Below are 13,947 nucleotides of genomic sequence, written 5' to 3' on the forward strand. Positions count from 1 at the left end.
TTTGCTATGCTATGAATAATCAAGTCCTTTGTCTCTACTTGAGTCATGTATCTTCTGCCAGCATCCATGAAATAGAAGTAATATGTTGGAGTTTTTAAGTAGGGGGTAATTCCAAACCCAATAGTAAAAATTAATCTTGAGGCTATGAATACCAGTTGTTAGTGAAAACTATATTTACTCAGCATATGTTTGTTTTAGAAAAGTAACTTGCTAGACTATGTACTGTAAGAAATTAAGCTTACCCACCTGAAAATATAATATACACAGACACTATAATTTTTAACTCACTCTATAGTTACTGACTTTATTTTGTAACCTCACTAATCCATACGTGGTTTGGAACAATTTGTAAGGCATGTAGCATCAAGACTTTTTATCTGTATTTCTCACTTCAAACTTCCTTATATATTTCTAAACACAAGACAAAAGTGAATTTTTGATCAATAAAATGAAATCAAATGTATCTCACTATAATACTTAGAGCAAGAAAATAACAAAGTAATGTTTTAAAATTCAGAGAAAACGACTTTTAATCTAGAAATCTATGCTCAGACAAACAACCAATAAGGTATGAGGTCAGAAGATAGTGTAACTTCAAAACATTTACCTCCCAATCATTCTCTCCCTCAGCAAGCTATCAGGAAATGTGCTCTACTAAAACTAGGGAGCAAAGCAATAAAGATAAAAACCTGAGGTCAGGAAACAGAGCAACACTGGAGCAAAGGGATTTCTCAGGACAATGGCAAAGGAAAGTCTTAAGACAATTGTTATATAGTAGCTTTAAAGGGCAAACAGTTTGGGCTGGAGCAGAAAGGTGGAAATCCAGGAAGAACTGATAAATGATCTGATACTGTTTGCATATAGAGGGGTTTTACAGTTCTGACTAAGAGTATAGTAAGAATTAGTTATGACATATAGCAAATTGAACCAATTTTTAAAAATGAAGCACCTGGCCCCAGGTGGTTTGGCTCAGTGGGCAGAGAGCATCAGCTTGCGAACTGAAAGGTCCCAGGTTCAATTCCGGTCAAGGGCACATGCCCGGGTTGTGGGCTCAATCCCCAGTGGGGGACTTGCAGGAGGCAGCCGATCAATGATTCTCTCTCATCATGGATGTTTCTATCTCTCTCTCCCTCTTCCTTCCTCTCTGAAATCAATAAAAATATATATATTTTTTAAATGAAGCAAATGTTACTTCAGACAAAAAACAGATTTTTACAGGAAAGAACAGATAATCATAGAAGACTCCTGGGGTTAGCAGTGAGAATTTATGTACTAACAATTTAAACTTTGCATAATGATTTAACTAAATCTATAACAGAGGTGAAGGAAGAAGTATTCGTGGTGAGGTGATCTAGGACATCTAGTTATCCCAAAGAAGAAAGTCAAAATATAATAACTGATAAATCAAAAAATAATAGTATAGAAGTTAGCAATATTCATTAAAATTCAAAATTCATCTTTCTAACTTTCTTACTCCTAAGAATTCTAAAGGTAGATATGAACATAAGCACAATGATATGTGAACAAGTACAGCACTGTTTGTACTAGTAAAAATATCAGAATCAACTATAGGGAAACCATTCATGAATTAAATCCATATAATTGAATATTACACAGTTTAAAAAAAGAATAATGCAACTATATTTGTACTAATCTGGAAAATCTCAAAGATATATAAATTAAATGAAAAGGCAGAATAGTGTTTACTATCATTTGTGTAAAGAAAATAATATTCTAGATAAAAGTAGCAATACAAATATATAAAATACAAGAGTGAATACTGAAAGAAATAGCTAACGTATTGAAAAGGGTTACTTTGGGGATACAGGACTCAGAGAGTAGGGAGAGATTGCTGTCTCCCATTGTAACCCTTTAAGTACTATTTGATTTTTCCAAATCATTTATGTACTATTTTGATTAAAATGTATTAATTGAAAAAACTAGAGGTTGTGGAAGGCTAGATATAATCTGAGCCAACCCTCACATTAAAGAAAACTAAAAAGCTCAATGAAATTTAAAAAACATTTCCTAAAAAGCAAAGCCTAAGAAGAGTAAGAGCATATATGAGGCCAAGATTCAGGAAAGGGTTAAAACCTAGAGAAGTTAGAAAACCACTTGGACACCATCTACCTTAGAGACAATGGTTGGGACTCCAAAAGGCTGCACTGTAGCAGTAATTAAGAACCAGAAATAAAACTGGCTTTAGCATGGTCTTCAGCCACTTGAGTGATCCAGAAAATCTAAAGCCTTAAAATTAAGTTAAAGTTGGGGCTAGCGTAAGCAAATACCAGTAGAAATCTTCTCATCTTAGGCCTCAACTTACTCAACAAATAATTTTTCAAACACAATGTCTAATACATATTCAAAGATAGTCAGGCACACAACAATATAACAGATACAGACCCACACAGACTCAAAATGTTATATATTCTCAGACAGATTATAAAGAAACTATATTTACTATGTCCAAGTATATAAAACAAGATAGAAAATTTCAGGAACAAATATTTAAGTATCACATATTTTTTAAAAAATTCTAGAACTTAAAAATAAACAAAATTAAAACACAATGAATATATTTAATAGCAGATTATACATAAACAGAGAATGAACTGCAAGATAAGTCAGAAGTTTCCAAAATGAAGCAGAGACTAAAGAAGAGAACACACACAGAGAAGAGAGGATAAGAGGCAGTATACAATGAAAAGGTCAAACAGACATTTAACTGGTTTTCCAGAAAGAGAGCAAAAAGCGAATGGGGCAGAGTGATATGTGAAGAAATATGACTGAGATTATTTTCAGAACTGATGAAAACATCAATCCATACAATCAAGAATACATCATCATGAAACTGCAAAAAACCAGAAACAAAAAGAAAATCCTAAAACATCCAGGAAAAACAGAAAGCCTCCATAAGCACAATACTTAAGACTGATTTCTCACCCCAGCTGGCTTGGCTCAGTGGATAGAGCGTCAGCCTGCGGACTGAAGGGTCTCAGGTTTGATTTCTGGTTGGGGCACAAAAAAAAAAAAAAAGACTGATTTCTCAAAAGTAAAAGAAGCCAGAAAACAGTGGAATATTTTAAAAATAAAACAAACAAAAGCTGTCAACCTACATTTCTATACTATGTGAAAATTTCCTTCACTAATGAAGATTAAAAACATTTTCCTGCGTTGGAGGGTCATCCAATCCATCAAAAGGTTGTGGGTTCAATTTCAGGTCAGGGCACACACCTAGGTTGTAGGTTCAATCCCCAGTCAGGGTACATTCAGGAGGCAACCAATCAATGTTTCTCTCTCACAATGATGTTTCTCTCTCTTCCTTCCTCTCTCTAAAATCAATGTAAATATATCCTCGGATGAGGATTAAACACACACACACACACACAGAAAACATTGTCCCATGAGCAGAATTTGATACTAGGAGACCCACAGTGAAAGTAAAGGGACGACGGTTAGAGATACATAAAGGAAAAAAAAGAATAAAATGAAAACATGCTCTCTGGAAGAAAGTGATTCATGGAGTTCAATGCTTTAGATATTACTTGCTTAATCTTTCTTTAGAACTCTAGGTGCAAATGAATTATTCTATGTGACATTAATATCTTCCTTGACTGTAGACTCTGTGTGCTGTACTTAACTGCACACTTGCAAGCAGTTCTTTTCAAATTTGTCTTTATCTAAAGGTCTTATGTCCAAATTATGACTATTAAAACAGACTGACTAAGATTTCTATCATCTGACTCTTGCTTATTTAACTATCTGTTAGTAATACTAAACCAGCAGATTAACAGTAATAAAAATCATTTATACTTGGTATGTATTCATCACTTATGCTAGTTTGAATAGTTAAATCAGAATATTATTACCTATTATCTTTTTAACCCCTCTCTTTTCTTTTGTAACTCTTCCCCATAGAATTCATATTTAAAATGTGAGCTGCAAGGTGGACTGCTGGAGTTAACATCCTGACTCCAAACTTTATTAGCTGTATGTCAGTAGTGTATTTAACCACTTTATGCTTCAGTTTCCACATTGCAGGATAGCAGTAATTGTTATTTTTCATACAAGGTTACTTCCAAGAATTAAAATTAAAGGAAATATACATGGAAAAGTACTCAGCTCAGTATGACACATTAATAAGCATTCAATATATGTTAAAAACAAAACTTTTCAGGAAAAAAGGTACATAGAATCTACATTTTAAAAGCTATGATTGTTAGAAATTATTTTTTATAATAATTTTTAATATTTTTATAATAACTAATTACTTAAAAATACAGAAAACACATACTTGACTAAATCTATCCTATTGTTGATAGCAGCCCAATGGAGAAGTGTAACATTTTCTTTGTCTGGTTGTCGCACATCGTAACCTGCTTCCACCAATTCTCGGCAACGTTCATATATTCCATATCTTGAAAAAAAAAAAATAGAGATTACTACTATTTGACAAGAAATTTAAAGTTAAAAAATAACATTTTCAGAAGAAAATAATGCTCCATTTTGATATCTGAAAATTAAAATGAACTTCTGAACATAAAATGATACTTTTAACTATGAATATTCCAACAAATTTTACTAATCCATCTTATAGATGAGTTTTTGTCTCATCTATAAGAATGCAATATCTTATTAGTTGGAAGAGAAAAGGATACCAAAAATCAAACATCTATCATTTACTTGTTTTTATTTATATCACTACTTATTTATACCACAAAATACTTGAGGCAGCTTATAAAAGTATATACAATTATTTTTAAAAATATCCTATATAATAAAAGGCTAATATGCAAATCGACCCAACAGTGGAATGACCGGTCGCTATGATGCACACTGACCACCAGGGGGCAGACATTCAATGCAGGAGCTGCCCCCTGGTGGTCAGTGCACTCCCACAGGGGGGGCGCCACTCAGCCAGAAGCTGGGCTCATAGCTGGCAAGTGCAGCAGCAGTGGCAGGAGCCTCTCCCTCCTCTGCGGCAGCGCTAAGGATGTCCAACTGATGGCTTAGGTAAGACATCAGTTGGACATCCCCCAAGCTGTCAGTTGGACATCCTGCGAGGGCTCCCGGACTGCAAGAGGGCACAGGCCGGGCTGAGGGACCCCCCCCCCCAACCCTCAGTGCACGAGTTTCGTGCAACGAGCTTCTAGTTAAGGACATAAAAGAGCAGTAACAAACAGCGTATCAATGACTTGCATTAATATCAAGAAGAAAAGATGTTTTACAAGCCTCAGTCTTCTTTATTTCAAATTTAGCTTTGATATTCATGAAGGAAAATTTTAAAAGGACGTGTTGGAGTGGGAAGTGGACTGGGTTGGGGAAAGAGTCTTGTGAGTTCAAGCTAATGAACCATAAGAAAAAATCTACTGGGAGAGTTCTAGGAGAGATGCTCATATTTGATAAAGACGGTAGTGGCAAAGAGCCTGATCCTTTCCCACCTTTCCACTTTGGTAATTGTGAGGCAGCCTAAATTTTTAAAAACTTTTTATTATGGAAATTTTCAAGCATAAGCAAAAGTAGAAAGAATCTATATTATAAAAGGCCTGTGGCCGTCATGCCTTAACGCGGAACGACCAAATAACTGGTCACCAGGAGGTGCACCTCTCAGTGCTCCCCCCCCCCACCCCCCATCCATGAGCCGCTCACAGCGGCGGGGCAGGGCTCGTGCGAGGCTGGCGGGGCTCACACGGGGCCGATGCCCACGGCTCGTGCAGGGAGGGCCTGGGGGCCCACGGCTTGTGCAGGGCGGGTCTGGAGTCCCATGGCTCGTGCAGGGTGGGTCTGGAGTCCCTTGGCTCGAGCAGGGTGGGTCTGGGTCTCGCGCGATTTCACACGCTGGGCCTCTAGTAGTACAATAAAACACCAAGAATCCATCCTCAAGCCTCAAGAACCATCAACTTTATTCTAAACAAAATACTGGATCCTTGGAACTGAGACACAAAAGTATATTTAAATGACTATATTTGTAATTTCTTAATCAGAGTGGTCTTCAAAATGGGGAAGGCACCCCATAGGAAGAGGTCACAGTAGGAGTGGCACATTAATGGGACACTCAAAGCAAATATTAAAATTTCTACCTATATTCACATCTTACCTAATACAGAAATTAGGCTTTACTAATATTTGGTAAAGACTTCACATTGCTATTCTCACTGGCTCTGTATTGCATGTGTACACTCACTCACTCACACACCACACCCCCCCACCCCCACATACACACACCCAAAGTAATCAACCTGAGGAAAGACCAAGAGTTCCACAAATTATAGTAGACAACAGTGGTACCTTCTTCAATTCCTTGTTCTTTTTCAGAAAATTGTTTACATATGCCCAGTTCAGTGAACTAGGTATATTACCTTAAAGAGCAGAATCTACCTCACATTTTGAATGAAATAAGTGTCCATAAAAATCTTAACCATTCAAAAAATCACTGATTATTTTTCTAACAATTAAAAGTGAGTATGCACTCATTTTCCCTTTAACAAAAAAGACAAGTGTTCCAAATTGCTGGCTTTGCATGTGAGGCGGGGGATAGTCATGCCAAAAAACTGAGTAGTATGCTAGCAACCATATATTCTTAAGAAGGGTAAAGATATTTAGTCTGTTCCCCTTCAAGGCAAAGGGAATAGTGAGAAAGTAACTATTTTTATTTCAGAAAAACTATAAAGAGAATATTTTTAAAAAACATTTGGAAATATTTCCATCATTACATAATACTAGAGGCCCAATGCATGAAATTCATGCAAGGGGCTCGACCCTTGCAGCCCCTCCCAGCCTTGGCCGGCCCTCGCAGCCCGGCTTCATCCAGACGGTCATTCTGCTGTTTGGTCTAATTAGCATATTATCTCTTTATTATACAGGATAATTTCTGAAAGATTTAAATACATCACCTATAAAATCCTTCTCATGTGGACATACGGAAAAATTTTGATACAGTTTTCTAACATGTGTGAACCCATTTCTTGTAATTTCAAAAATGCCAAAGTCTGATTAATTCGTAAGAATTGTCATCAGAAAATGGATGTTTATAAGATAAAGATCAAAAAATATTTGCATAGTGATTAAAGCTGAAAAAGTAATGACTGTGACTTAGTAAATGCAGCATATATTGCAATTCTTCCATAAGGGAATTATGTTTCTTTGTGAAGTTATCCTTTTTTCAGCAATCAATCAATAATTAAATAATTAAAACAAAGTATCTAAAAAATCAATTTAGGATCAGATTCCTATATCATTTATACATATACCACCTAAAATAATAAGAAGAAAGCCTGTTTAATTACACCACTCACTGTAAATAAAATTAATAAGACATTAAAGTACATATTTAATGTATACAAAAAATATATACACCAATTTCCTCCAAATTGATCTATAAATACAATGAAATTCTAATTTAAATCCTAAATGAATTATCTCATGAAATTCCTAAGGAGAACCCTAAAAATTCATTAGTGAGAGTAAAAGGCCAAGAATAGCTGAGACCATTCTGAAGACTAAATGATTAAAACAATGTGGAACTATAAAAGATTAAACAAATGGAAGAAAAAAGAGTGTTTAGATATGGACCACAGAGTGACATCAGCATCATGGTATAATGAGACTCCATCATTTTGTTCCCCCTCCAACAATAATTCTGTACTATTCACAGGCAAAGTGCCTCTGTGGAACTGTGGGATCCAGAACCATACATCAAGTGATCTGGGAGAAGTCTCACTCACCCGTGTACTAGGTAATAGGAACAAAGACCTCTATCTCAGCTGTGGCCCCTGCAAATGGTCCATGATCTGGGCTGTAGTCTGAGAGCTCTGGAAAACACTGTTTTAGGCAATCACCTGTGGATGAGAGCCTTTGTGGAAGTCCAGGTTTCCAGAGAGGTTGCAGCACATTGTTTCAGCAGAACAATATGCAAGTTTGGACACACTGGAGAGGAGTACTGAATCATAAGCTACGTGACCTGGGAGTGGGAAGAGGCTGGGAGAGCGGCAGACAGGACACTTGGAAGGTATATATATTTATTTTATGTATACATTAAGGGACACAGATACCACTAAGTTCAAAGCAGACTCCATCAAAATACATAAATAACTTTTACAAATTACAAAACGATAAAAGAACTCAAAATGGGTAAAGGATTTAAAATGGCAATTCACACAGGAAGAAACCCAAATGGTCAATAAACATAGGGAAGATATTCAACACCACTTGTAATCAGAGAAAGGCCCATCAAAACAGAGAAAACCCATTTCACAACTATCAAACTGACAATTATTAAATATGACAAAACTAGAATTTAGTAAGAATGTAGTAAAAAAGAACTCTTTCGACAGTGGAAGTATAAACTGGCACAGGCACTTTGGAAATCAATTTGGCAATAACTGCTAGTGTTGAAAAAGAATATCCTAAACAAGACAGAAATTCCACTTGAGTGTCTACCTTAGAAAAACTCGTTTATGTGCAGGGGAAACAAGTGGAAGTACATTCACTGACACAATGTTTGTAATAATGAAAAAGTAAAAGAAATGTTAAGTGTCCCTTAGTAAAGAGTGATACAATACAGTAATCCCCCTTCACCCTGGGGAGATGATTCCAAGACCTCTAGTGGATGCCTGAAACTATGAATAATACTGAACTCTACATATACTATGTTTTTTCCTATACAGAGGAACCTATGATAAAGTTTAATTTATAAACTAAGTATAGTAAAAGATTACTAACAATAATAAAACAATTATAATATACTGTAATGTTATGTTAATATGGTCTCTCTCTCATGCTCTCAAAATATCTTATTGTATTGTACTCACCCATGTTGTGATAAGATGATAAAATAACTTAAATTGAGAACTTCACCTTTTTACTTAAAGGAAGCACTGTAAGGCTTCATTTTGGCATATCCAAATTGTGCTTTGGGGCCATCCTTAAGTAAAATAGGGGTTACTTGAAAACAAGCACTGCGGTTTTCACCTTTACAGTCAATCTGATAACCAAGATGGCAACTACTAGTAAGTGACTAGGCAGGTAGCTTACATTCATAAATATGCTGGACAAAGGAATGATTCATGCCTTAGGTGGGATTCAATGAGACAGTGCGAGATTTCATCATACTGCAAAGAACAGTGTACAATGTAAATGTAAATTGTTTATTTTGGGAATTTTTCATTTAATATTTTTGGACAGTGGTTGATCATGGGTAACTGAAACTACAGAAAGCAAAGCCACAGATAAGGGGCGGACTCAGTCTGTACTATAAAGCAGTTAAACTGAATAAACTAGGTCTTTATTAACAACTAGAGTCCAGGTGCATGAATTCATGCACCAATGGAGTCCCTTGGCCTGGCCTGCGGGATCGGGCCAAAACCTGCTCTCCAACATCCCCCAAGGGGTCCCAGATTACGAGAGTGCAGGCCAGGCCGGGGGAATCCCGCCAGTGCATGATCGGGCCGGGAAGAGATGTGAGAGGTTGGCCAGCTGGGGAGGAACCATGGGAGGGGTCCAGGGTGTGTCTGGCCCTGTCTCGCTCAGTCCCAATAGGCCCGACCCCAGCAGCAAGCTAACCTACCGGTTGGAGCGTCTGCCCCCTGGTGGTCAGTGCACATAACAGCGAGCGGTTGAGCAGCCTTAGCATATCATTAGCATATTATGCTTTGATTGATTGAATGGCTAACCAGTCAACTGGACACTTAGCATATTAGGTTTTAATTATATACTAGAGGCCCGGTGCACAAAAAGATGTGCACCCAGGGGTGGGGGAGTCCCTCAGCCCGGCCTGTGCCCTCTCGCAGTCTGGGAACCCTCGGGAGATAACGACCTGCTGGCTTAGGCCTGCTCCTGGGTGGCAGAGGGCAGGCCCAATCCCTAGGTGCAGCCTCGGCTCAGAGCAGGGCCGACTGGGTAGTTGGGGTGCTGCCACCTGTCATGCACAGAACAGGGCGGATCGGGAGGTTGCGATGCCACCCTCAGTCACGCTCAGGGTAGGGCCGATTGGGGGGTTGAGGCACCGCCCCCTGTCACACTCAAGGCAGGATCGATGGGGAGGTTGCAGCGCCACCCCCGTCATGCACAGAGCAGGGCCAATCAGGAGGTTGGGGCGCTGCCCCCTGTCACGCACAGAGCAGGGCCCATCAGGGGGGTTGGGGCTCCGTACCCTGTCACGCACAGAGTAGGGTCGATCAGGGGGTTGGGGAGCTCCCCCCTGTCACGCAGAGCAGGGCCAGTCAGGGGGGTTGGGACTCCGTACCCTGTCACGCACAGAGCAGGGTCGATCAGGAGGTTGGGGAGCTCCCCCCTGTCACGCACAGAGCAGGGCCGATCAGGGGGTTGAGGAGCTCCCCCGTCATTCACAGAGCAGGGCCGATAGGGGAGTTGGGGCACCGCCCCTTGTCACACACAGAGCAGGGCGGATCAGGGGTTTGGGGTGCCACCACGGTCACACTCAGGGCAGGGCCGATGCGGGGGGGGGGGTGGTTGGGGCGCCGCACCCTGTCACACACAGAGCTGCAGGGCAATCAGGGGGTTGGGGAGCTCCCCCCTGTCACGCACAGAGCAGGGCTGATCAGGGGGTTGAGGAGCTCCCCCCGTGTCATGAACAGAGCAGGGCAGATAGGAAGGTTGTGGCCCCGCCCCGTCACACACAGAGCCGCAGGGTGATCAGGGGGTTGGGGAGCTCCCCCCTGTCACAAACAGAGCAGGGTGGATAGGAAGGTTGTGGCCCCGCCCCATCACACACAGAGCCACAGGGCAATCAGGGGGTTTGGGTGCTGCCCCCTGTCACGCTGATCCCAGTGCTGGGAGGCCTCGAGGCTCCGCTGATCCCAGTGCTGGGAGGCATATTACCCTTTTACTATATAGGATAGAAGCCTGTGCACGGGTGGGGGCCGGCTGGTTTGCCCTGAAGGGTGTCCTGGATCAGGGTGGGGGTCCCGCTTGGGTGCCTGGCCAGCCTGGGTGAGGGGATGATGGCTGTTTGCATCTGGTCACACCCCCTTCAGGGTGGGGGTCCCCACTGGCGTGCCTGGCCAGCCTGGGTGAGGGGATGATGGCTGTTTGCATCTGGTCACACACCCTTTAGGGTGGGGGTCCCCACTGGGGTGCCTGGCCAGCCTGGGTGAGGGGCTGAGGGCCGTTTTCAGGCTGGCGGGTGACTGAAGCTCCCAACCTGTCCTTTTTTCTTTTTTTTTAATTCTGGGCCAGCTTTAGCTCTGAGGCTCGGCTCCAACTATGAGACCTCCGCTGCTGAAAGCAGGTTTCTGGCCTTTGTTTACCTTCTGTATTTGAAACAGTGTTGCAGTCCTGCTGGCTGAAGCCCAGGGTTTTGTTTAGCTTCTATATTTGTTACAATGTTGCTTAGAGTGCAGCTGAGAGGCCGGCAAGGCACCCGGGGAAGCTTGGCTTCCTCCGTCACTGAAGCAAGCAAGCCTCCCTGTTCACGTCAGCTGCCTGGCTGCCGGCCGCCATCTTGGCTGGCAGTTAATTTGCATATCGCCCTGACTGGCCAATGGGAAGGGTAGCGGTCGTACGCTAATTACCATGTTTCTCTTTTATTAGGATAATGATAATAAATCACAAAAGCGATATAGTTTTTTTAATAAAAGCAAGCTGTAAAAGGATATGTAATGTAGAATACAATTTACATAAATTTTAAGCATACATTACAATAGCATATTTTGTTTATAAATATTTGTAGAAATGTACAAGGATGTTCATGAGAATGATTCACAGCAACTTCAAGAGAGGTTTCCTTGGGGGAGACAGGGGAAAGAACACACTGAGCAACCTGTAGTAACTACAGTAAAATGTTAACATCTGCTTAATCTGACAGTTATTCTTCTCTATGGGACTGAAATGCTTCAAAATTTAAATAAATGTTTTTAAAGGTAGAAATTATAGACCTCAGACTTAGATACTTTTCAAGAAATAGAGTAGTTACAAAGGTATGTGAGGGATTAAAAAAAAACAGTTGTGTGTTGTGTGTGTTTTTCTTAAAATAAAAGATGTTATAATATATTTGCTGATGAAAATGATGCATTAGGTAGGGCAAGAGAGATTAATGATAAAGGAAAAGCAATAACAAAAGAAACAAAGTCTCAAAAGAAAAAATGAATGTAGAGCAGTATAATTTGTTAAATACAATTGGCACAATGTACTTTGATTTTTTTGATACATAACATTCAAGAAAGTAGGGTGACATCAGTAGCCTAAGGACTTCCAAAGTTTGCCTCTCCACAAAAGTAACTAAAAATCTGGCAAAAACTGTCAAGAGTCAACTTTTTCAAAATTCTGAAAAGAAACAAAAGCTTTCAGCAATCCAAGGAGCAACAAGAGAATGGTGGTATTTTAACATATCATGGTCCCATCCTCTGCTTCCCAGCTGCCTTAAAAAATAAGATTGTGTTATGGTACTGGAGTGAGCAGAATAGGGATGGAGTCTTTCAAAGCTTCATTCACAAAGAGGAGTCATTATTTGACCTGTCTGGTTGTCTACTTGAAAGACTTACCAATTAGATCTCACTCAAACTCATTAAAAGCTTCTCCCTGGGGTTGTGCATGTCAATGTTTTAACATTGCAGTTGTTTGAGATGATGGATAGTAGTTGGAACAAACAACAGACAAATCAAAAAGCTTAAAAACAAGACCTAAGGAACAAGATATCCATAGAGGCTTTAAAAAAGTTTGGACATATTCTTGGGAATCTGGAAGGCCATGCACATTAGCTGTTGATAGCCCAAGCTCTCACCTCTGATTGACCTTGAGGTTCTATATAAACAGAAAGTGAAGGCTAAGTCAGAGTTGGCAGCTGCCTGGCTGAGTGTTCAGTGTCCCAACATGCACAAAGAATCCCTTGACAAAGATCAAGACTTAATGATTCTAAGGAATTAAGAAGTCTGTCCCATCTTTACCTGACCACGAACTGAATGGAGACTTCAGTGACCACACAAAACAAAGATACACACTTTACAGAATAGTTCAGAAATGTCACAAACAACAAACCCTGGAAGAATGTGATATCCAGAATTTTCACATTACGTTATTTGACAAGTTTTCAACAAAAAATTATAAGACATCGGGGGTGGAAGTAGTTGGGGGGGGGGGGGGGAGCGCCAATCGGGAATAAAGGAGACATATATAATACTTTAAACAATTTAAAAAAATTATAAGACCTCCAAAGAAACACGAAAGTATAATTTATACTGGGGGAGTGGGGGTGGTGGTGGCAAGTAATAGAAACTGTCCCTGAGGAATGCCACACGCTGAACTTAACTAGACAAAGATTTTAAATCAGCTATTTTGAATTTGTACAAAGAACTAAAGGAAATCATGTCTAAAGAACCAAAATATGAAAACAATGTCTCACCAACTATCCCTTTGTCTATCAATAAAGACAAAGAAATATGTGTTCATATTTCACTTAAAATACATATATCAAAGAAAACAACTACAACAGAAACTTACTGTGTAGCCTTGACTATGTCCCATGTGCTATAATCATCAATATGAGTTTTCCGTCCAAGAGGTTCACCATATCCATGGTTATAATGGCTTTGGGGTTTAATTTCCTTTTAAGAGAAAAATCACACAGAGGCGAAGAATTGAGAAAAGTTACAGGAAACATTTCAATATTTCTTTACTGTTTTACATTATTTGAAGAATGCTCGTTATTGAAATTATTAAGTTTTATCTTTTCTGAGGTCTGTACTCTTTAGAGAAAAACCCTTGGTACACACTCCCAAAACAGAAAAGATGCTAGACCAGAAATTAGTGACAAATTAGTAAGTGCAATTCATGTTTAGTTCCATAAAACTCTCTTATCTCTTCATCAAATCAACTCTTGTTCTCTTAGACCAGTTTTTCTATTATTCTAACATTACCCCTAGGCCTAACACCTTGCCCACGGGCTGGATCCGGCTGTTTGAAATGAATAAAACTAAAAAAAAAAAAAAAAGA

At 39.7% G+C, this 13,947-nt stretch overlaps 1 protein-coding gene across 2 annotated transcripts in view; it reads right to left on the reverse strand.

The window, feature by feature from the left end:
* Positions 1 to 13,947, reverse strand: part of ZDHHC17 (zinc finger DHHC-type palmitoyltransferase 17) — an 84,035-nt gene that overhangs the window by 51,680 nt on the left and 18,408 nt on the right. For both annotated transcript variants that reach the window (XM_036297697.1, XM_036297696.1), the window contains exons 2-3: positions 13,456 to 13,559; positions 4,295 to 4,417 (exon numbers count right to left, since the gene is read on the reverse strand). In XM_036297697.1, coding sequence (XP_036153590.1) covers positions 4,295 to 4,417; positions 13,456 to 13,559 — 227 coding nt within the window. The remainder of the gene's footprint in view (positions 1 to 4,294; positions 4,418 to 13,455; positions 13,560 to 13,947) is intronic.

The sequence above is a fragment of the Myotis myotis genome, unplaced genomic scaffold, assembly GCF_014108235.1.
Source record: "Myotis myotis isolate mMyoMyo1 unplaced genomic scaffold, mMyoMyo1.p scaffold_m19_p_3, whole genome shotgun sequence".
Classification (NCBI taxonomy): domain Eukaryota; kingdom Metazoa; phylum Chordata; class Mammalia; order Chiroptera; family Vespertilionidae; genus Myotis; species Myotis myotis.